The sequence below is a fragment of the Dendronephthya gigantea genome, unplaced genomic scaffold, assembly GCF_004324835.1.
Source record: "Dendronephthya gigantea isolate DGI-Jeju-01 unplaced genomic scaffold, DenGig_1.0 000131F, whole genome shotgun sequence".
NCBI classification, from domain to species: Eukaryota; Metazoa; Cnidaria; class Anthozoa; order Malacalcyonacea; family Nephtheidae; genus Dendronephthya; species Dendronephthya gigantea.
Window position 1 is genome coordinate 37,552 of NW_021163141.1, and position 20,097 is coordinate 57,648.

Consider the following 20,097-nt stretch of genomic DNA (forward strand, 5'->3'; position numbering starts at 1 on the left):
TGGTAAAGTCGTGGACTACCAAGTACAAGATCGAGGTATCAAAGACAGGATGGTACGTTTCTCACGGAGTAAAAGAAAAAATGTTGTAGGTATGTTGCTTAGAGGCGGTTTATACTCGGTTAATCTTTGGAAATCAAAGTTAATCTTAAGGGAAATCAGGGGATAGGTAGGGTGAATGAGGGGTATATGAATACAAAACGATTTAGTAATTGGGTGGATTCGGCTCCCGGGGCAACGGTATAGGTGAGAAAAAAACATATAAAAAGGTCAAGTCATTTTGTACTTATTTAAACCTCTTTACCCCTATTTATCCTCCTATTTACTCCTATCTATCCCTACTTTCTTCTATCCTCAGATATCGCTAACTATCCCTTAAGACAATTAAATGTTTGAAGAAAGCTTGCTTTGAAAGTCAGGAAAGGCGGGGGAAAGACAACCCCCCTCAGTCTACTCCTCGCCCAAGATGAGGGCATATAATCGCCCTCTCGCTCCACTCCTCAAATTTTCTCAAATCTCACACACTGTATATCTTATTCGTAGCTTATATCACTTATAAAATATCACATCTTTCCAGAAGTTGGTTATATGCAGCCCAAGTGACGCTAATGGTTACGGTGCGATTGTTTTGTATTTTTAATGAAGTGAAGTCAAAGTAAAGTACAAGAATTAACAATGTATTTCAAAATAGGTTTAAAAGGAAAAAATTACGACAATTAAGAATGTATTTCAATGTGTATAACGCGTATAGTCATGAGGCAACAGGGCGCGTTGACACGTCGCAGTTTGCACAGGATTGAAGATTTAATAATTTATAACTATACACGCGAATTCCAAAGGCAAAGTATAAGAAAAAGTGAACGTATCATGCGGTTTTATTTACATTTTTGAACAATTGAAGTTCTATACTTTTTAAAGTACGATGTGCTTCTGAATTTCGCGATCGAACAACATTTAGGTTCGCAAGGCATCTAAATGAGTATGAACTGTATTGTTTATGTCCAGGCGCTTTATATCGAAGACTGGCACGTGCGCGGCACGCCGGAGTTAACGCCAGAACGGGCGTCTTGTTTAAATGTGATTTATAAATACCTCAAAACAGATTTTAACTTTTATTGAAAATTCTATTATTTTCCATTTAAAAAAGCAAGGAGATAAGGCATAGAATACAGGCATATTTGAAATGCACATCCTTGCTTTTTGTTCGGAAACATTATAAACCGTTATCTTTAAACAAGTTTTGTTAACACAACGTTATAATATATTTATCTCCCTAATCGTGGAGTATTTTATCCACTGTCTTTTGGCTATAATAAATACAATCATTTATGCCAACCCCATCATACCAAGATCCAGAAACTGACAGTGGCAGGTCATGTCGCGCGATATATTGCCTAATAGATTGAAGCAGGTCATAGTGGCCAACATTATATTGTGGTATACATTCTTGGTGTATAGAAACACATATTTTGCTGGGTTCCCCTTGAATACCAAGTGCGTTTTTCAAAGCGACAAGTGCTTCATTCTTTAAATGATCTTTGCTTGTTTCGTTGGGATTACCGAATTGTTCTTCAAAGTAGTTACCACCCATCATAACCTAAGAAGGGATTGTTTGGTCAATTTTTGTCATATAAATGCTAGGGTGCATGATTCGCCTCGCTAATCGTTATAGATAGAAAATGAGAGAAAGTGGAATTTGTTTTTTTGCACGGAAATTTCCGAAAATCAAATTGCACTGTTTTTACAGAAAATCTCACTGCTTTTACAAGAAATTTTACTGTTGTTACCTATTTTGGCTTCGTTTGCATTAACTGACCCGAAATCAACTATTCAAGGTCGAGAAACATTCTATGATCACACGTGCTTATATCAAGTATTATTTATCAAAGAGTATTATTTATTGCATATTTTTGGGGGTTCGGGTGCATATTCCCCCTGGAAATTCTGAATTGCTATTTTCTGAACTTTGGGGGGATATAACTGAGTTCTTTATATATATGCTCTATGCTCTATATATACTTACTGTTAAACGAGTCGATTTCGACGACTTCCTGTCTCCTTCTGAAAACGTACTTGAGTCAAAGATAACACCCAGCACTTTCTGTGATTCGCAAGAGGGATATAAATAACCAAACCCTTCCATTTCTAAAATTGACCCTTCAAATTCCAAGTTTACAACCGCAACAGTAACAGCCTTTATATTATGAAGAAAACCTGCTAAATCAGCATGCTTGTTTGGAAGGAGTTCGGCCAGTTTCTTGGAAGGAATGCAACTAATGAGATGATCCGCAGCAAATACTTTATCTCTTTGGTCGTCCTTGACTTGAATTTCTCTGTTTTCGTTTACATTTAATGACGTTAAGTGAATGTCTTTCAATAAACTGACGCCGGAGTCTATTAATCTATCTTCCAAAGCATTAACAAATGTGGTCAAACCTCTCTTGAAAGTCCACAAGCTCCATTTTTCTGCAGACGCTTTCGTGATAAGTGAGTTAACTTCTTTGGGTATTTCTGGACCTTTAAAATTTAATTATTTTTTTTAATTAAGGAAAAGACATCTAGGCAAAGATACCTCACAAAGATATACAATGTTTTTGTGCTAACGAATGTAGAGTATATTACATGTTTCGTAGCTGAAAATGCAGTACTTGACTTTAGTCCGCACTAAAGGCCATCAGTGCAAAGACCTCTAAAAATGTTCGGCTCGTTGTAACTTGCCATTCTCGTGCAAAGGCTTGACCGACTTGATTATTGACAATGAAAACTGTACAAGCATTTAAAAGATATAACTGCCCTCAATCGACTTGATTTGCGCATGCAGATGTGTCATTCAATGGCTATATTCGTTAATTATATTATATTGAAAAAGAGGTACAATCATATTACATTATGTTAACAAAGTTGCCAATTGCCAGCAATGTTCGAATGAGCGTAATTTTTCAACCGAACAAAATTCCTCATTCGTTAACCTTGTAGCTTTTTATTACTTAAATGCATGATAATACGTGTATTCCAACTTCTCTAAAAAGCTCGACCAATTAATGGTAAACAAACACAAGATTGATATCTAATGATTTCTCTCTTCTGTTTACGCAGTTTCATTTTCTGTTTATGTTTTAAGTTCCTGAATATCAGGAAGCTTACTCCCTACATTCCTGCCCTTGCGACTATGTATTCGTCAAGCTATAATAGCCTTATAGAAACAATGCTTGAGCTAGCTTGTGCACCTGTGTCGAATTACGCAGGGAGACTATATGGGAAAGGCAACTTTTGAAGATGGCCATTGTTGTAAACTTTCATATGTACGTTAGCGAAATATTTGTTCAGGAAGAATGGCCGATTCATGGAATAAAAAAGGTGCAAACGCAGCAACGCTTCATTATCGCATAATGCTTGGTTCTTTGGGATCATATCAGCAGTCAAGTATGATTTAACCAACCACACCTCTCTCCGAAAAAACTTTGACAGTGAATACTTAATAATAAAAAGAATTAAAACTTACTTTTGCCAAACAATAATCCTTTTACAATAGAACCAGATGTTTCTTCAAGATTGTACACCATAGGAAGGCACGACTTTATACTTAACTTTTTGATATCACCAGCAAATATACCACGGCACATTGGATCGATAATATAGTCAGCAACCTGATGAACAAAACAAGCGAAGCGTGAGTTTAGATTTCCTCTAATCCTGCAGGCATTACACGAATGAATATAGAATTTAGAAAAATCTTCAGTTACGTACTGTTTTACTGTTTATACAGAAAAGAGCACGAATGCGTGCATATATATATGGATTAATTGTTTAATAAAGCTTTCTAGGAGCCATGCTTCGATTCTACAGGGTGTATAAAAAAAATTCGAATCGAAATTTTGCGTGTAATAATGCAAACTATATTTGATAAATTGGGTTGATTTTTACACCATTGTTAAGTTCATTTATTTCTCATCAAATCACACGCTGTACGTGTAATTTAGTTGAAAAATGAAGAAGTACTGGTTCAACAAAAAAAGTTCATAAAAATCACCATTTTCCGCCGATGAGAATTGGGCGTTTGTTTTATTGAAAATTAGTTCCAAAGGGCTGTAAAATCTAATTATTACTGAAAACTAAAACGCAAATTTATCGAAAAAATTCTGCTTATTCAATGTTCAACGATAGAAGTTTGAAGAACACAATGCCTCCATTAAGCACGGAACAACAAACATTTATTGTAAAAACATTTTATGGTACATAACTCAATTTTGCTACATAAAAGTTTGTCGATTTAAATTAATTTGCATTTTCGTTTGTCTGGAGGTCTCATTTCGAATTCCCATCGGCGGAAAAATTTGATTTCGAGCAACAATTTTTAAAAGACGATAACTCGGCCAGTTTTGGTCGTGTCGATATAAGAACGGTATAATCGCAAACTAAATAAGCTAATCTTTGTTGCCATATAAAAATAATATCGTTTACTTTAGTATTTTATACACAGCAGCCTGTCAAAGTTGGATTCGAATTTTTTTTATACACACTGTATTTAGACATAAATGCATAAATATCCGTTACTCAATCTCTGGAAGAAACGCTTGAGATGGGTAAAAAATAAGTTGCATATACATGACTTGTGTTTGTTAAGGATTAATGTCACAACAAATAGTATTTGAGGGTTGTCCAATACTGTAGCAAGCATACCAATGGTAAATTTCGTGGATTTTTTATACGAATGGACTAGTCATTTTGCCTGTTGGTCAGGGAAATCTCCCTTCGTGCAAAGAAATTGTCTATTCGTACCACTGGTGGGACGGTTGGTAGGTGAACATTGTACATTCGTACCATTGGTATGCTAATTTACCATAACCGAAACTGACCACGTGCTTTTAGAGGTCAATGGTAAGTAGAAAATGCCTAGCACTGATCTTTGACCATACATTAACAATATATTAATGGGAAAGTGTCAATTTTTTGCTTACAGTAGAGCTTCAAATAAACAGTAGTCCTATACACGAGATTTTACCTTAATCTTTTTAAAGCTTAATAATAATGTGAAATTCGCCTACTCCTGCAAACAAGCTCAACATCTCTTTCTCCTATTAACTGAATTATACGAACACAAGGTGCATGGCACAAAAAATATCAAGCTGGGTTTTTTGTCGTCTTACTTGACGCTGCTGTCCTAAACGCCGGCACACGCCGGACGCGATCCGCCAACGCCGCGCGATTTTTACGAATTTTCGAGTTTACATATGTTATGATATTCTTGATAATCACTGAAGGGTAGCAATTTTGACATGTCTGGAGCCCATAGCTCTCGAAATTTTCTTCCAGAAAAAACTGAAAATTTGCGTTGCGCTGAATCGCATCCAGTTTGTGTGGACCCTAAATGCTCATAACGTAGCTAAGGTTTCTACTATATCCAACAATTCCTGTCATGTTTGCAAGTTCCGACTACAGCACTCATATCATCCTATATGACCACAGATTGATGTGATATAATGAGTGCATGCTCTAAGTTAAAAAATTCTTGCTCATGTCATATTATAAATCATAAATCTCCGACGCAATTTTCCCTTTTGTAAACGGACGTTGCCTTTTAAAACTCGTATTAATTATTTTAAAAAACTTCATATTTAATGACATTCTAATTAAAACTATATGTGACAATGTGCCAGTTTAAAGCTCGTATTCAAATCGAATTAAATGTTTTTTCCTAATGTTTAAAAGAGTACTTTGCGCGTCAAGTTAGAATTAAAAATTTAATTCAAGTTAAAATTAAAATCTAAAAAACCCCAGCAACCTTAGCATTTAGCGCAAAATCATGCATCTACTATTTCAGGTTCTTTTCTATGAAAAGGTGATTTAGACCATCCGCGTACCTGGGAACAACGATGACAGCGAACAGAAAATGAGCAAAAATATTGGGAATCTTGTCATACAATATTATTCTTAAAGTTCAACAGCAACATTTTGAATAATTCTTTATATCATGCTCAGCCTCATCCAATAATTGTATTATATCCGAAGTCATATGGCAACGACCATTTATAAAATATGACAACGACCATGTTAAAAACCATTGTTTCAAACTCCCGATTGAGTAAGATAAAATGGCGCAATTTTTGCCAGCGAATACAGATAATAAAAAGATATGGCATATCGCTTTTGGGGTAGATTGAACATGCTAAACACTTTTTCAACATTAAAGTTTGATATATGAAATAGTGATAATACCTCACTATCAAATCTTCGGCTAATGAAATCATGTATACTTTCATCATGCTCAAATTTCCTCTTCGGTACTAGCGTTTCCTTGAGAAGTATTCCTGGTAAGTTCTTTGAGAGAAGTGATTGTGACCTAAAAAGACCTCCAATGCCAGATGGAAGCTTGTGCATCCGGTTATGAGCATATATGTATCTATTCCTCGCAGATACGTGATCAGAAGAAACAGCAATTACATCGTTTTCCAGCCCAAGATCATATGCCTAGAAAAAAGTATTGAAGTAGTAAAGAAGTTTTATTTCTCTAAAAAAACTGCAGGGCCAATTTGGCCTCTCAATCAGTTGCTGAAATTGCAACAGTTAACCATGCAACAGTTAACCAGAGTGAACAGAAAAGGAGCAAAAATATTGGGAATCTTGTGATACAATATTGTTCCTAAAGTTCAACAGCAAAATAATGACACGTTTTTTATTCTGTTCAGCATTTCTTTAATTGTTTCTTGGTGACTATGGTATAAAAAAGTTTTGGTATAAAAAAATTTAAAAAGTCTAAAAGTTAGTTGCACATGTTTATTAGAATCAAAATATTTTACATTGCATACAAAGGAAAGGGTTAACCCTGACCAACCATTAAACTAATCTGTCTTATTTATTATAAATTTAGGCTTACTGAACTTAAAACTATTACCCAATTAGGTGACCTATTGGATGTTGTTTACTAAACACAAGGTGTTGCAAAAAAAGTCCTCCGCTAAACTTTGTGTTGGTAATGCAGCTATCCAGATGTGTGATAGCAAAATGCACACTTGTCCATGTTTAAATGATTCAATTAGTCTCATTTTAAATGTTTACAGATTTGAATGATCAACTTTATTAATTTAAAACTTCAAATTCACATGAATTGGTTAAAGTAATTATGAATTTGAACCTCACCCTTATATTAATTTTTTTCCTTCAATGCCCTTGAAGTTCACACATTACAGTACATATACTGCTTTGTTTCCAATGTTTCTAATGGCTTGTTTGTTTCAAACTGATGGGTGCTTCCTCAGTGGCATAGCCAGCCTGAAGATTTCCCCTGCTATATGGTAATTTCAAGTTGTTATATTTATTAACTTTTTTAGAAAATTATTGTTTAACAGTCAATGAACATGAAATTGACAGGCTGGCTGGGCCACTGTGGTTTCTCAAAACTTGTGAGGGGTAGATTCTAGTGTTTTTAAAATTGGCATGTTGGCAATCGGCCCAAAATTGTGCGAGAAATGTTTCAGTAATTCGTCAATATAATGTAATAATGTATAATTACATTATACAATAATGTAATAATTATACATTATTAATTATACATTATTACATTATATTGATAATTTACAGAAAAATTTCTCATGCAATTTTGGGCTGCCTATATGGTATCTAGCAAAATAATTTAGAGGGTATACAATGAGGGTCAAGTTAAAAATACTACCAAATTATGATAGTTTATGATCTACTTAATCTTACTTCAAACTGGTTAATGGTTATATTTGAAATAAATATCCTCCAACGTTTGGCAAGGGACACCCTGTGTGATGATGAGGATAATCAGCAACAGGGTGTATTTAATACTGAAATTGCAACAACTGTGCAGCAGTGAGCAGTTTAACAATACAAGAATAGGCACTGACCAGTTGTAATGACGCTCTTCCACTTGGTCCACTAGGTCTTAGACCACGAGGCCCAAGTTCAAAGATAGCACCGTCTTCGTACCGTTTTGTCTGTATCCATCCTCCTAACCTCGAAGACGACTCCAGAAGAGTAATGTTCTTTGGATTTATAACCTTCTGCAGCAAACTATAGGCGGCTGACAGCCCTGCTATACCTCCTCCTAGTATTAAAAATTTCCCTCTTTCTGCCATTATTATTAAATTGTATTAACAACAAAGTATGCCAAATTGATGAGCAATCTAACGAAGAAGTAACCCCATAATTTTATGGTTATTCCTGCCACAGGACGAGGACGACGAGCAAAATCAGCGAAACTCAGCTAACGGTATCATGCTCGGTAAATTCAGTAAATCCTTGAACTCAAAAGAACGTTCTTTTGAGTTCATTGTCCTAAATACAGGAATTATCAGTGAGAATCAATGAGGTATTATATCTTAGATTAGGTTTATCCGTTTATGGTTAATTAGCATTAACTCTGATCCGAAATCTAACCTCAAATCCAATCAAATCCTAATCTCGAGGAATAAATTTCAATATAAATTTCTATAAATTTCTGTATTTAAGATTTGTTGAACATGAAAATGAAACTGGGCAGTGGGCCCAAAGTACGGAAGTCCGAAAATGTTCATAGGTGATCGGGGCGATGCGATGGGCACAGACAAACACTTCTGCTCCGAGATACAAAGGTAGAACGGAAGTGTAAGAGGTTGTTTTCGGTTTAACAGTGTTACAAAGATAATTTGACAAGTCAGCTTCTCGTCCTGTCGATAATGGTTAGCCTTGGCCCGTCTAGAGGCCAAAGACAAACAGTGCCTTCAGTAAGTATGGATAAAAAATGAAAATTAACTTTGTTTATATCAGTCGTAACAGAACAACCACGCAAAAAGAACCTTGAAGTTGGTGCCCTCCCAAGCAAATTGCTAGAAATGTTATCTGCCATTTAATGCAATCAGTTACATGTTTGCAGTCAATATGAATTATGAAGCATACTATATTATGCTGAACTAGCTTTTTTGCAATTCTAGCAAGTTGATTTTATAAAGTGCTAATTGTTAGTGCCTACATTACTGAGTTCCTAGCCTTGGTGTTATGTCCTGAATATTGGTTGAAAAGCTGGGAACAACTTCAGAATACCTGCATGGCCAGTGGCCACTAACCATTTTATATTACTATGCATCGAAATTTTCAATCTATAAATGATATTATCTAAAATGAGTAAAAACCGTAGGAATAATTTTGAATAAATCGTATTGTTTTTTTTGCTTCGGATGTGTAGAATGTTCTACAACCATGCAAGAGAATATTTCGTTCATTTTGGAAACGTGTCATATATATATATATATATATATATATATATATATATATATATATATATATATATATATATATATATATATATATATATATATATATATATATATATACATATATATATATATATATATATATATATATATATATATATATATATATATATATATATATATACCTATAGGGTACTGGTGTGAGCTAGGGCTTAACCTTGCTTGTACCCATAAGGTGAATTTTAAAAAGTTAATCGCTTTGTTTGACCGGGCATAAAAATGTTGTTAACCATACAACCAATAATATGAATGACTAGTTAGCAGTAGTCCAATTTCCAGTTTATAACAGACAGAGAACATAAAAGATGTGTGATTGAAAGAAATTAAATCAATTTTATTCATTTTATGTAGGATATTCCCTTTAGATCTTAGAGCTAGGCAAGCAGAAGTTAGACAACTTCATTAAACATTTATATAAGAGTTCTTGTGAGATCAACTACCAAAACTACTGCTACAGGCTCTCAAGGTTTAATCTAACTGTAAGAATCTAGTTTCTTTATGAGTCAATTATAAGTCCACATAATTTTTGGATCCTTTACAGCCATTGCAATAAGACCAATACTCATTGCCTTTTCAAAAATAAATCCTTAAAATTTAATTTCAATAATATTAATATATGTCATCCACTGTTTTATTCAATAGGGATTTGCTTTCCAGCACACAAGTGACAGGGAATCTGTCCGTAGTGAAGATGTTGATTTGCTTACCGAAAGCAATTATATTATTTCTTCACATAATAGATGTCATGTCATGTGTTTGTTTCTACCATGGATTGCTGGCTTTGAAGCTCTGTTATTGGTATGTTTATTTTTCTCAATCAATAAGTGAGCAATTCAGTTAGGCAGGAAATATTCCAGATGCAATGATAGCAATGCAACTTGTGCTGTAATACATACTGATTTGTGCAGTGATAAAATCATTTATTATTTTATGAATTTCGGATTGGCCTTTAAGCATACAACAACAACCATCCTTTACAAATTCACCAAAAAGCTGAACAGGCAAAAAAATTACTTTTAAATTTCAATAATCCTACCTAGGGAATGCAATTTTATAGGAGGTATAATGACATGTGAAATCAATTATACATTTTCAAATTGTGATTTACAGAATCAGCAAATGACATGCAGCATATCATAAACTATAAATTAACTCACTGTGATTACTTTGATTCAATTTCTAGTTGAATCCACTGAGCTGTGTCATGTATGTCACACAAGTTTACATGAAACCCATGAATAGTATGCACACACGCAGTCTCATTTCGGAAACCTGGGTCTTGTTCACTAGACTATATTATTGAGTATTGCACTCTTGTCTCAATGACCATCATTTATGCAATTACAAGCAGTGAACCCAAGTTTACAAGCATGCACTTCCCATCAGTTAATTGTTCCAAAGGCCATTTAATTCCATTGTGACAAGTTTGCTGTGCTGCGTAACAATCAGGAAATTAGACAGGGTAGTGAGGGTGAGTTTCACACTGTGACACCTGCTATAAAATATCTTGAATTTTATTATTAGGTGGCATATGAAGTCTTTGTTTTCGTCTTCGCAAATGTTTTGGAACTGAGTGAGGCTTGGAGGAAAAGATCCACCATTCTGTTTTCTTGCTCTGTTGCATGTGCTACTTTGGCTTGTAGTAATGACCATTCACTTCCTGCTCTATCTTCAACACAATCATCTTTTTCTTCATGGCTACTTGCAGTTTTGTCATACAACAAAAAACCTAAGACTAGTGCCACCACTGGTTTTAGCTTTTGGTAATGATCTTTTATAGCTGCATTACTTTGTCTATGTATTTCTTGGCCTAAGAACAGTTAACTTTAGCGGGGGGAATATTAGCTATACGGGATAGTATGCGAGAACTTGGACCGTGTTCAGTTAAACTGATTAGGTTAGCGGTTTTACTTGACATTTTAGACGATTCGAATCAATAAGTGTTAGAATCGTATTATAGGGTATAGGCCTAATTGGCAAAACAGTACACCTATATGTGTACAAAATTGAAAAATCGTATAAATATATGTGCACTTTTCATAGATCATATCTTTGAGAGCAATAAAAACTTAAAACCGTTAACCGGCTACGAAAATCATACTACTCGGCATAACTCGCCTAAATGTTTTATATTATCACATTTTTGCGATCTCTACACCGTTGGTAACTGTTACACAAATAAAATGCCATCATACAGTTTCAGGTTTTGCCCGGCCGTTTTTTTATGACCGTGGTAATGGAATTGCTGTAAGAAGTTTAGAAAATTTTAATAGTTTGGCGATAGGTGTACATTTGTAGTTTTACTGAATTACTGTACACAGTGGAAGCAATGCAGCCTGATGATATACTAACTGTACAAAATCTTGTTGCATGAAAGATGCCTTCGTATCAAATTTTTACATCTCGATTCTAATAAGAAGCAACCATATCACGGCATAAGATATTTCTGAAGTTTCTTCAACTTCCAATTTCTGTACGAAGGAGTAATGTTAACAACCATCTAAATGGTTCACCCTTCGGCTTAGACTACGCTTTTTCGATCTTGTCTTCCGGTGTAAATTTCAAAGTGCTCACATACCTTTATCATATTGTAAAATGTTCATTTCTATATCATCTGATTATTAACCATTCTCTTTTCTCGTTTTAGGAAATGCGATTTTCTTGGTGTTCTTTTCAATAATGGATCATGCTTGGGCTCAAACAACTTTCCGCTATTATTATTTTCTGCAAATTGTTTACTCGTTGGAGTTTCTTGTTGTTTTTCCATTGGTAATTTATTACATAGGTAAATTATGGAGCTGTTTTTTAAGAATTTTTATATCAGGCGTATCAACTATTGCATACAAGGCGATTGGTGATTTGGATAGAGCATTGTATAGCGCATTGTCAATCTGCTACTACAAACCTATGACAATGTATGATCTAAAATTAGAGACATCAAAAAACATAAAAACTCCAATATCTATTAAGTATATTGTAAAAGTGTGAAGTTTGAACATCTCAAAGTGTTGAGCCCCTGAATTTTTGAAAATAGATATGTTATTTACCAGATTGGAGGTCCGTATAGGGAAATATTTCCCAAGGTTTCAAAAACAGGCGAAGGCCGAGGGACGTTTTTGAGACGGAGGGAAATATTTCCTATACGGACCGACTAAACTGGTAAATAATTACTCGTAAATAAATAGTCAAGATGCCATTCATTTAAAGTCCCGTCAAAATTGTTTTTCTATTCACATTCTATATGCGCGTCCATTGTTAAACATGCAGCACGGGCTGTGCTGCTTTCTAACTGTCTCGTCTCCAAAAGATGGGGTGTTTGGCTTATACCAGCGTTTAACATGATTCCACAGTAGAAAGAATTATCACGATGCCTCTCAACTTCAATGGATCCTTACTTTTCACTGCATAGCTTTTGCGAGTGCTTTAACCTTAACAATAACTGTATGCGTAATTGGACGGGTCCCAGCCCTTCAGGGGCAGGTTCTACGAAGGCTGGATGGCCCTATCCACCAGATAGTGGTTTTCACTTTCTTTAAAATCGCCTGTTGTTGGGTATAACTTTGATTAAATCTTAGTATTCCTAAATTGAGGATTCTCTTCAATAATTTTTCGTTCTAAAGCTGAAATTTTATTGCTTTCAAGCAAATTTAACGGTTGAAAAAATCGCTATCCAGCCTTCGTGCAACTGTCTTCTGAGTCATAGATGATAGATCGACTGAACCGAATGTATGAATATAAAATACATTGATTTTTTTCTATCTTTTAGTAAAAGTGTTGAAATTTCAACGAGAGGGAAGCATGCCTGACTGTTACATGGCTGCAGAAAACAATTTTCAAATGGAAGTTGAGGGAGAAGTTGGTTACAGGTGTGTCCTAAAAACATGTTTACAGAACAAGACCAGTGCGCCACCCATGCATAACTGACTAATCAGTATTCATGTCCCATGCCATGACATGTGTGCATGGGTTAGCTTTTTCAAATTCGTTTGAAGTTGTCTGAATCGTCACAGTAATAAATTTTTAATTAATATTTTTCCAGCGATGGCGTATGGCCAAATGATGTTCTGGAAAAGCAAGCTGATATGATTCGATATTTAAGACAGCATAACGAAAACCTATCTAGACGGCTTCTAGGGCAAAGACATGCTGAATGCTGAGTGAGTGATCATGGTAACATCTAGCAGGGCTGGCCGGATTAGCCATTGAAGCAAACTCCTGCATTCATATAAATTATCGATAATATAGGTTATATCAATAGCTTGTGGAATGATATTGGTAAATTATCTAGTTCAAAGTATATATTTGAACGGCATTAGCCTAAAATGTACGTGCCGGCGGATATTAAAGAAATACTTTCTGTGTCGGACATACGTTAAAAAATTGCACGTACGCGTTAAGCCAGTGACAATGTAAAAGAAGAAAGGTGACAGTTTCGGCAAATTAATTTAGCCAAAAGATCGAATGCTAATTCAGACTTTACACCTGGGTCGCACCCAACAGTACTTAGGTGGAACTTGGCTGAATGTCGTTTTTCTTGCCAGTGTTTTCCAGGGGGTCGACCAGCAGTCAAAAAACTTTGAATAACATTAAACTTTATCATGCCAGGCAAGAGTAAAAAAGAGTTGTATAGATGTGACCATATTTACAAGCACCAGACACATCCAATGATGAAAAATGAACCATTTTTATAAACACGATAACTAGCCAGGTTTTAACGCTAGAACGATGGAATTGCATTTATTTAGTAAATATTTTTGCTTCGAAGCAGAACCTACAATAAATAAAACGCTTGCAGTATTCATTTTTTTGCAGGATATAAATAAAAAAGTTTAACGATATTGCCAATGTTTACTGATTTTGAAAAAAAAATGGTTTTGAATATATATTCATCATACATTATTAAAAACAATAGAGATCGATTAGGGAGACATTTAAGATTGTATCCTTAGAACTATTTAAAACAGGATAAAATGTGTATTTTCAGTGTACTGGACCACCTTATCTTACTTAGGAAAAATTTGGGAGACAAGATCGTTCGTGCACGTAAGGGAAACTCCTCTACTCATCAACATAGGAACAATTGATATATATATTTATTGTTACCCTCAATTCTTGGAAGTGGAGTTCAATTTCCTAACTTAGACCCCGTTTACAATAACACCGCGGAAAAATGTCTGCGCACGCGCTGAAATATCAAAATATGATGGTAAATCTAATTATCAACTTTTGGAACAAAACATGCCCATTATTTGATAAAATATAAGTTAAGAAAAGGCAAAAATATACAAGACGGCCAGACAGAACATAATTAAAGCCTTCTAGCATTTAGAGTATCGAACGAACTGGAATTCACGGTAAATTTTCCTTCTTTTTCGGGGTGGCTTTAGAGTATTTTTCGAAAACAAAAGTTTAAACCTAAAAGTTAAGAAAACCCGCGGAAAGTTAAGCTTTCTAATCTATTTAAATTGTAAAATACATCTTAATTTTCAATCATTGAGAACACGCAAACGTCTCGTATCTGGCGACATATTTTTTTTTAATAAAACGTGTCTCAATTAAGAGTTCGGAAACTGTCGTTGCTTATTTGATAAACAAAATTTTTGAGACGAAAAATTTGTTAACAGTCACCTTTTACAGGTGTTTTTGTAGGATGCCACTTCTAGGACTCTCTGGACGTTTTTTCTCTTAGTTTCTATACTGCAGTGTTTATTTATGCCCTCGAAATATGGATTTGAAAACACGAATGAAATCACTCCTTTTTGCCGCCATTTTTAGCCTTCGGAAACGTTCGGAACCGCTTTTTAATTATTTTTAATCTCACTTACAGACAGAGTTGACGCGTGCGCAGACGTTTTTCCGCGGTGTTGTTTACAATATACCGGATTCACATGGTCACGACATCAGTTTAAGTTGTATACGGTATCTCTGCCCTAGAACTTTTTCGTTTTGCAGAACATGTTGAAGCAACCATGCTTTGTGGAATACATGCAACACGCATTGTAAACTGGGTCTTAGAAACAAAAAATATTCGTATCATTGCTACACACTCACCTGTATCCCAAAATACAACTCTACCTTGGTATAGATGTTTGAATTACTGTTATTAAAAAGAAATCTATTTTTCATCATACAAAAAGTTAAAAAGACCTGTTTAAGATAGGTTTAGTGCTCAACCAATAATAGGAATTAGGATAGACTTATGGTAAGTCAACTTGTACACATGCAGACCATTAGGCGATAGTGTTCCCACACTTCAGGGGTAGTGGAGGCGAAATCACAGAGAGTGGTCATAAAGTATATGCTGTCCAGGGACATGGGGATATCGATTATATGTTTCGATTATAATCCATATCACATAAAAAAACACTTTCTTTAAGCAATATAATTTGCTTCACACCCCACCCTGATTAGCATGCGAATTTTCATACCCTATTCCAAATTATATCTCCCTTCCCGGCTAACACCACATGCTTTATGACCACTCCCTTAGAATACTCTAATGTCTGTCTTTTAAAACGTCATACACATGCATCCAGAGTAACGTACACATATATGATTAGCATGCGAATTTTCATACCCTATTCCAAATTATATCTCCCTTCCCGGCTAACACCACGTGCTTTATGACCACTCCCTTAGAATACTCTAATGTCTGTCTTTTAAAACGTCATACACATGCATCCAGAGTAACGCACACATATATGCATGGTACATCAATTTCGTACGAGGAACGTTGGAAAAACATTTTCGAATAGTCAAGATGCAATTCGAGTTGTCATCGTGACTGCATTTGGGACATCAGTTGTTCATCTTGAGCCGACATTGCAGTTAGTTTCTTTCCAATTCTTTCATGAATCTCTAGATACTTTGCAACACATCGATCTAAACATACTGACTCTCCCTTCGTTAGTTCACCTTCCTTATACTTCGGTGAGATGCATTTCTTTTGACAAGCAGATGTCAACCTACAGAAAATTAAACTAAACGTTACTCCACTTAAACATCCGGATAACATTCGGATAGCAGACCTAGACTTCGAGCACTGTTTACCGGCCTGTAGTCAAATCGTTCCTCCTTTTTCCTGTTTTGCACCTCGAACCAAGAGTCACGCAGCGAAAAGACCGATTAAGGCCAGGGGTTGACAAAATAATCGTGTCATTAAAATTTGTGCAATCAACTTTTCTAGTTTTACAGGTTCTTAGACAAATCAAAGTACATTTACGTATATTAAAAAATTACATAGACCGAACTTTCACCAGCCAATCTGCCGTGTAAAAAGCCATGGTACTGCAGTGTAAAAAGCAGGTACAGGTAACTGCAGTGTAAAAAGCCATTTAACTGAACCTCCCCCCTTGATTACTTTTCCACCTCGTAATTTTTTTAATTAAAATTCGGCAATCACATCGTGTTGACGACTTCTCACGAGTGTGCTGTGTTAACTACACTAGATAACATTTCCCATTGTACTGTACTCCGCTAGTCGATAAGTTTTTCCGCTCACAGAGATGGCTTTCTTCCTATGTAAAAACGAAAGTGGACCTGCAACTTCACATGGTTATCAAGACACAAACTTAGAAATAAAGAAAAGCTTTTATTTAGCAAGACATGATGAAAGGCTTTCAGATTCTCTACTTATGGAATAGGGAATAGTAGCGAGAAGAAACAAACAAGCAGTCCAACCAGTGAACATTTATAACTCACGAAAAAATTTGCATGCAGAAGCACTAGGTACCTCTTCACAAGAGCTTTATGGTTATATTGCAGTTTATACTCATGGGTTCTGTTAGCTGCACGAATAAATTGATCTGCCACTGCCAGCAAGTCTTCTATGTGCACAAAACTTGATTATAACATTCGTTCAACAACCATGCTTGTCCATGATCGAAAATATGAATATCTCCATAGACATAGCCAATTTTTTATGAGTTTGAAACAAATCTTTTTGTGGTTAACAAACTGAGAACGTCGAAAGCTAGAAATATACTTTTCAGCTTAAATATTCTACAAGTCCTTGACATTTTAGGAAATATACGGACTCAAGGATACAAAGGCCAAAGCGTTTGTTTACATTACGGACTGTACCCCACCTTTAATAGATATTTCACTTAAACATGCCTGACAATATGAGCACTCTGAAATTCGCAAAACAGAATGGTTCGAATTACCGCGCTTGGTCCTTCAACATGCGTTTGTATTTGGAAAGTCGTGTCTTATTTGGACTTACAGATGGCACTGCTAAAACTCCAACGGAAGACGCTGAAGCAGAAGTGCGCCGAAATTTTGTTTTAGGAAATGGGATAAGGACTTTTTCTTTTGCCAGGCGAGGCACATTCTTGAGTTTCTTGGGTGTCTCTTTGTACCATATAGGCATTTCCCTGTCTAAATCAAGTTATTCTTACTCTCTATCTTCTAGATAGCCTGCTCGCAGATGCTATGTAACACTTATTTGGGCTTCTTCCCTTTGTATTTGTTCCTCTAAAGCTCAGGATCATTCTGTCACAAGATCTAGCTGTATTTCTCATAATGTTTTGAAATTATAGAAAGAGCTACACTCTACATTTCCATTCCACTGGAAATGGTTGTGATCCAATCTTATTAGGATATTCAAATGTCGACTGGGCAGGACTCCACATCAGGATATATATACCAACTTCACAACAACACTATGAGTTGGAGAAGTAAAAAACTTTCAATACAAGAAATTTGTATTGAATTGAATAATTGAATTATCACATAATCCTAAACTACATAATCACACCAAGCACACATTTCTTATTTCTTATCATTTTATAAGAGAACAAATTAATTTTGGTGTAGTGTCTGTCAAATATTGTTCAACCAAAAGTATGCTAGCTGATAGAATGACCAAAGCCCTACCAAGAAACTCTTTTGAGAAATTTAGAGACATGTTGGATGTTAAGCACACTCAATGAAAATCGGACAGTTTTTACAATTAGATTTTATATATAGTAGACATTTTAATTTAAAAATGTGGTCATTAAGTAGGAATGTTGGGTATTTTATATAACATAATGTCTAATGAACCACATGTGATGTGATTTTGTAACATTTAAAATGGCACCCTTTGTGCATCACATGTTTCGTAGTTGTGTTTAAAATAAAACAACATTATGGGTCGAATTCACTTTTGTTCCGTATTTGATCAAAACTTATAACATGCAATATGACAGAGAATGTGTTTACAATACACATTTTACAAGACTCGCATCCCAATCACAGCTTGTTAAAGAATCTCTTCTAGTCACAAGATTGCCTAGTCAATCAAAGACAATGTTTAAAGGTTTTCAATTATTGGAAGCATTATTGTAAAGTTTAATAAAATCTGTGGAAGAATCTTTTTTAGTCTTAGGCATATTATTTCCTGGATATATATGTTTAAATAGGGAGAAACTGAGCTAGAAATGTACCATGCATCATTCAGGGCATGCACTATCACAAATTAATACACGAAAGTGACGAAAGTATACACACAGTTACAATAATATTTATATATTCTTTTGTACTGGCAAAAGGTCTATTTAAAAATATCTCTAATCTTCCCGAACGCTTTCATGAATTCAGAAGCAACAAGCATGGTGAACCAATTTGGTGTTAATAGATATTTCAGACGATACAGCACATAAATTAATGCGGAGTTTTCATTACAATTAACTTGATGACTTACTTGTTGAATAGGTCAGTCATCATCTCTATTTCTAAGTCCGCCATTAATTGCATATTTTGAGCAGATTTTGGATCCATTTTTAAATTTTAAGACACGTGAAGGATCACACAACGACGATGATCAACATTTAAAAAAAAAACATTCAAAAGGTGTTTTGAAATCAGTGACGTTCTGTGGTGTGCTGAGCTATATATAATTACGCTCCTGCTGGACAGTGAAAGCTAGAACCTTTTGGATGATTGACAACTTTTTTTTCGTTTCCAAACGGCAGAAGGTGAAATATAAAGTAGTACCGTGAAATATAGAAGTTTTGGATTTAAGGTCATTCTGTTTTCATCTGACCAGTCCCTGATATTTCTGACTCCATTAGAAGCAGTAGTGTCAGTGTGTGACCAGATGTAGTAATTTTAATTACTTTTGGTAATTTTTTGTAATTTTTTGGATGATTGTAGTAATTGGAAATTTGTAGTAATTATTAAAGTAATTTTTCTAAAAATTGCAGAAAGCTTTATTGCTTTTCAAGCATTCTTATAAGGTTGAAAAAATCCCTATCAGCTGGATAGGCCAATCCAGTTTTCGTACAAGCGTGAAGCGGCCCCTGTTTGTCTTGAGTCCTAGGTCATTTCCACAGCAAAACAATAATTTATACTGAGGTTTCTGTTAGAGTAAAGCAGGGACATTTTGGAAAAAGATTTGGAATTACCAATGATAAAGTGGGATAAATGTGTGCGTAGTAATTTTTTGCCGTAATTTCTGTCACCTGATTTTAGTAATTGCCCTTCAGAAAACCTGGTCACACCGAGTAGTGTAAAATAAGACACTCTTCCAAGATGGTTGACAATGACAATTCTAATTTTAAGATTTTTTATCACTGCACATATCATCACAAGGGGAGGGGCATGATAAAAATGGTCCTAACTGGAAATTGGTAATTTAAAGATGCCGGTAGTTGCAGGGGTTCCGCAAAAATTTTTCTTTATTTTTGAGTCCCTATGACTTTATTTCCAGCATTTTGGGGGACAATTACTGATGAATCCATCTCAGCAGAGTGAGGTCTGTTGAGAAAACACCCTTTATCACTGCATATTTCTCATTTTATCAATTATTACTGTACATTCTACTTTTATCAATGCAAAAATTGGT

General features: G+C 35.1%; 2 protein-coding genes and 1 long non-coding RNA gene across 3 annotated transcripts; 2 read left to right on the forward strand and 1 right to left on the reverse strand.

Annotated features, from left to right (window-relative positions):
• Positions 1–986: 986 nt before the first annotated feature.
• Positions 987–8,311, reverse strand: LOC114536167 (protoporphyrinogen oxidase-like). The gene is made up of 5 exons (XM_028557515.1): positions 7,866–8,311; positions 6,214–6,465; positions 3,500–3,644; positions 2,021–2,514; positions 987–1,594 (listed from the first exon to the last, which is right to left on the reverse strand). The coding sequence occupies exons 1-5, from the start codon at positions 8,094–8,096 to the stop codon at positions 1,271–1,273; spliced, it is 1,446 nt and encodes a 481-aa protein (XP_028413316.1). The 5' UTR covers positions 8,097–8,311; the 3' UTR covers positions 987–1,270.
• Positions 8,312–8,482: 171 nt separating this feature from the next.
• Positions 8,483–10,847, forward strand: LOC114536143. Its single transcript, XR_003688402.1, has 3 exons — positions 8,483–8,723; positions 9,912–10,067; positions 10,794–10,847. It is a non-coding gene; the product is annotated as an uncharacterized LOC114536143 (long non-coding RNA).
• A 6-nt stretch (positions 10,848–10,853) lies between these two features.
• Positions 10,854–14,110, forward strand: LOC114536144 (transmembrane protein 192-like). Its single transcript, XM_028557494.1, has 4 exons — positions 10,854–11,032; positions 11,917–12,054; positions 13,036–13,135; positions 13,309–14,110. The coding sequence occupies exons 1-4, from the start codon at positions 10,915–10,917 to the stop codon at positions 13,424–13,426; spliced, it is 474 nt and encodes a 157-aa protein (XP_028413295.1). The 5' UTR covers positions 10,854–10,914; the 3' UTR covers positions 13,427–14,110.
• Positions 14,111–20,097: the final 5,987 nt, after the last annotated feature.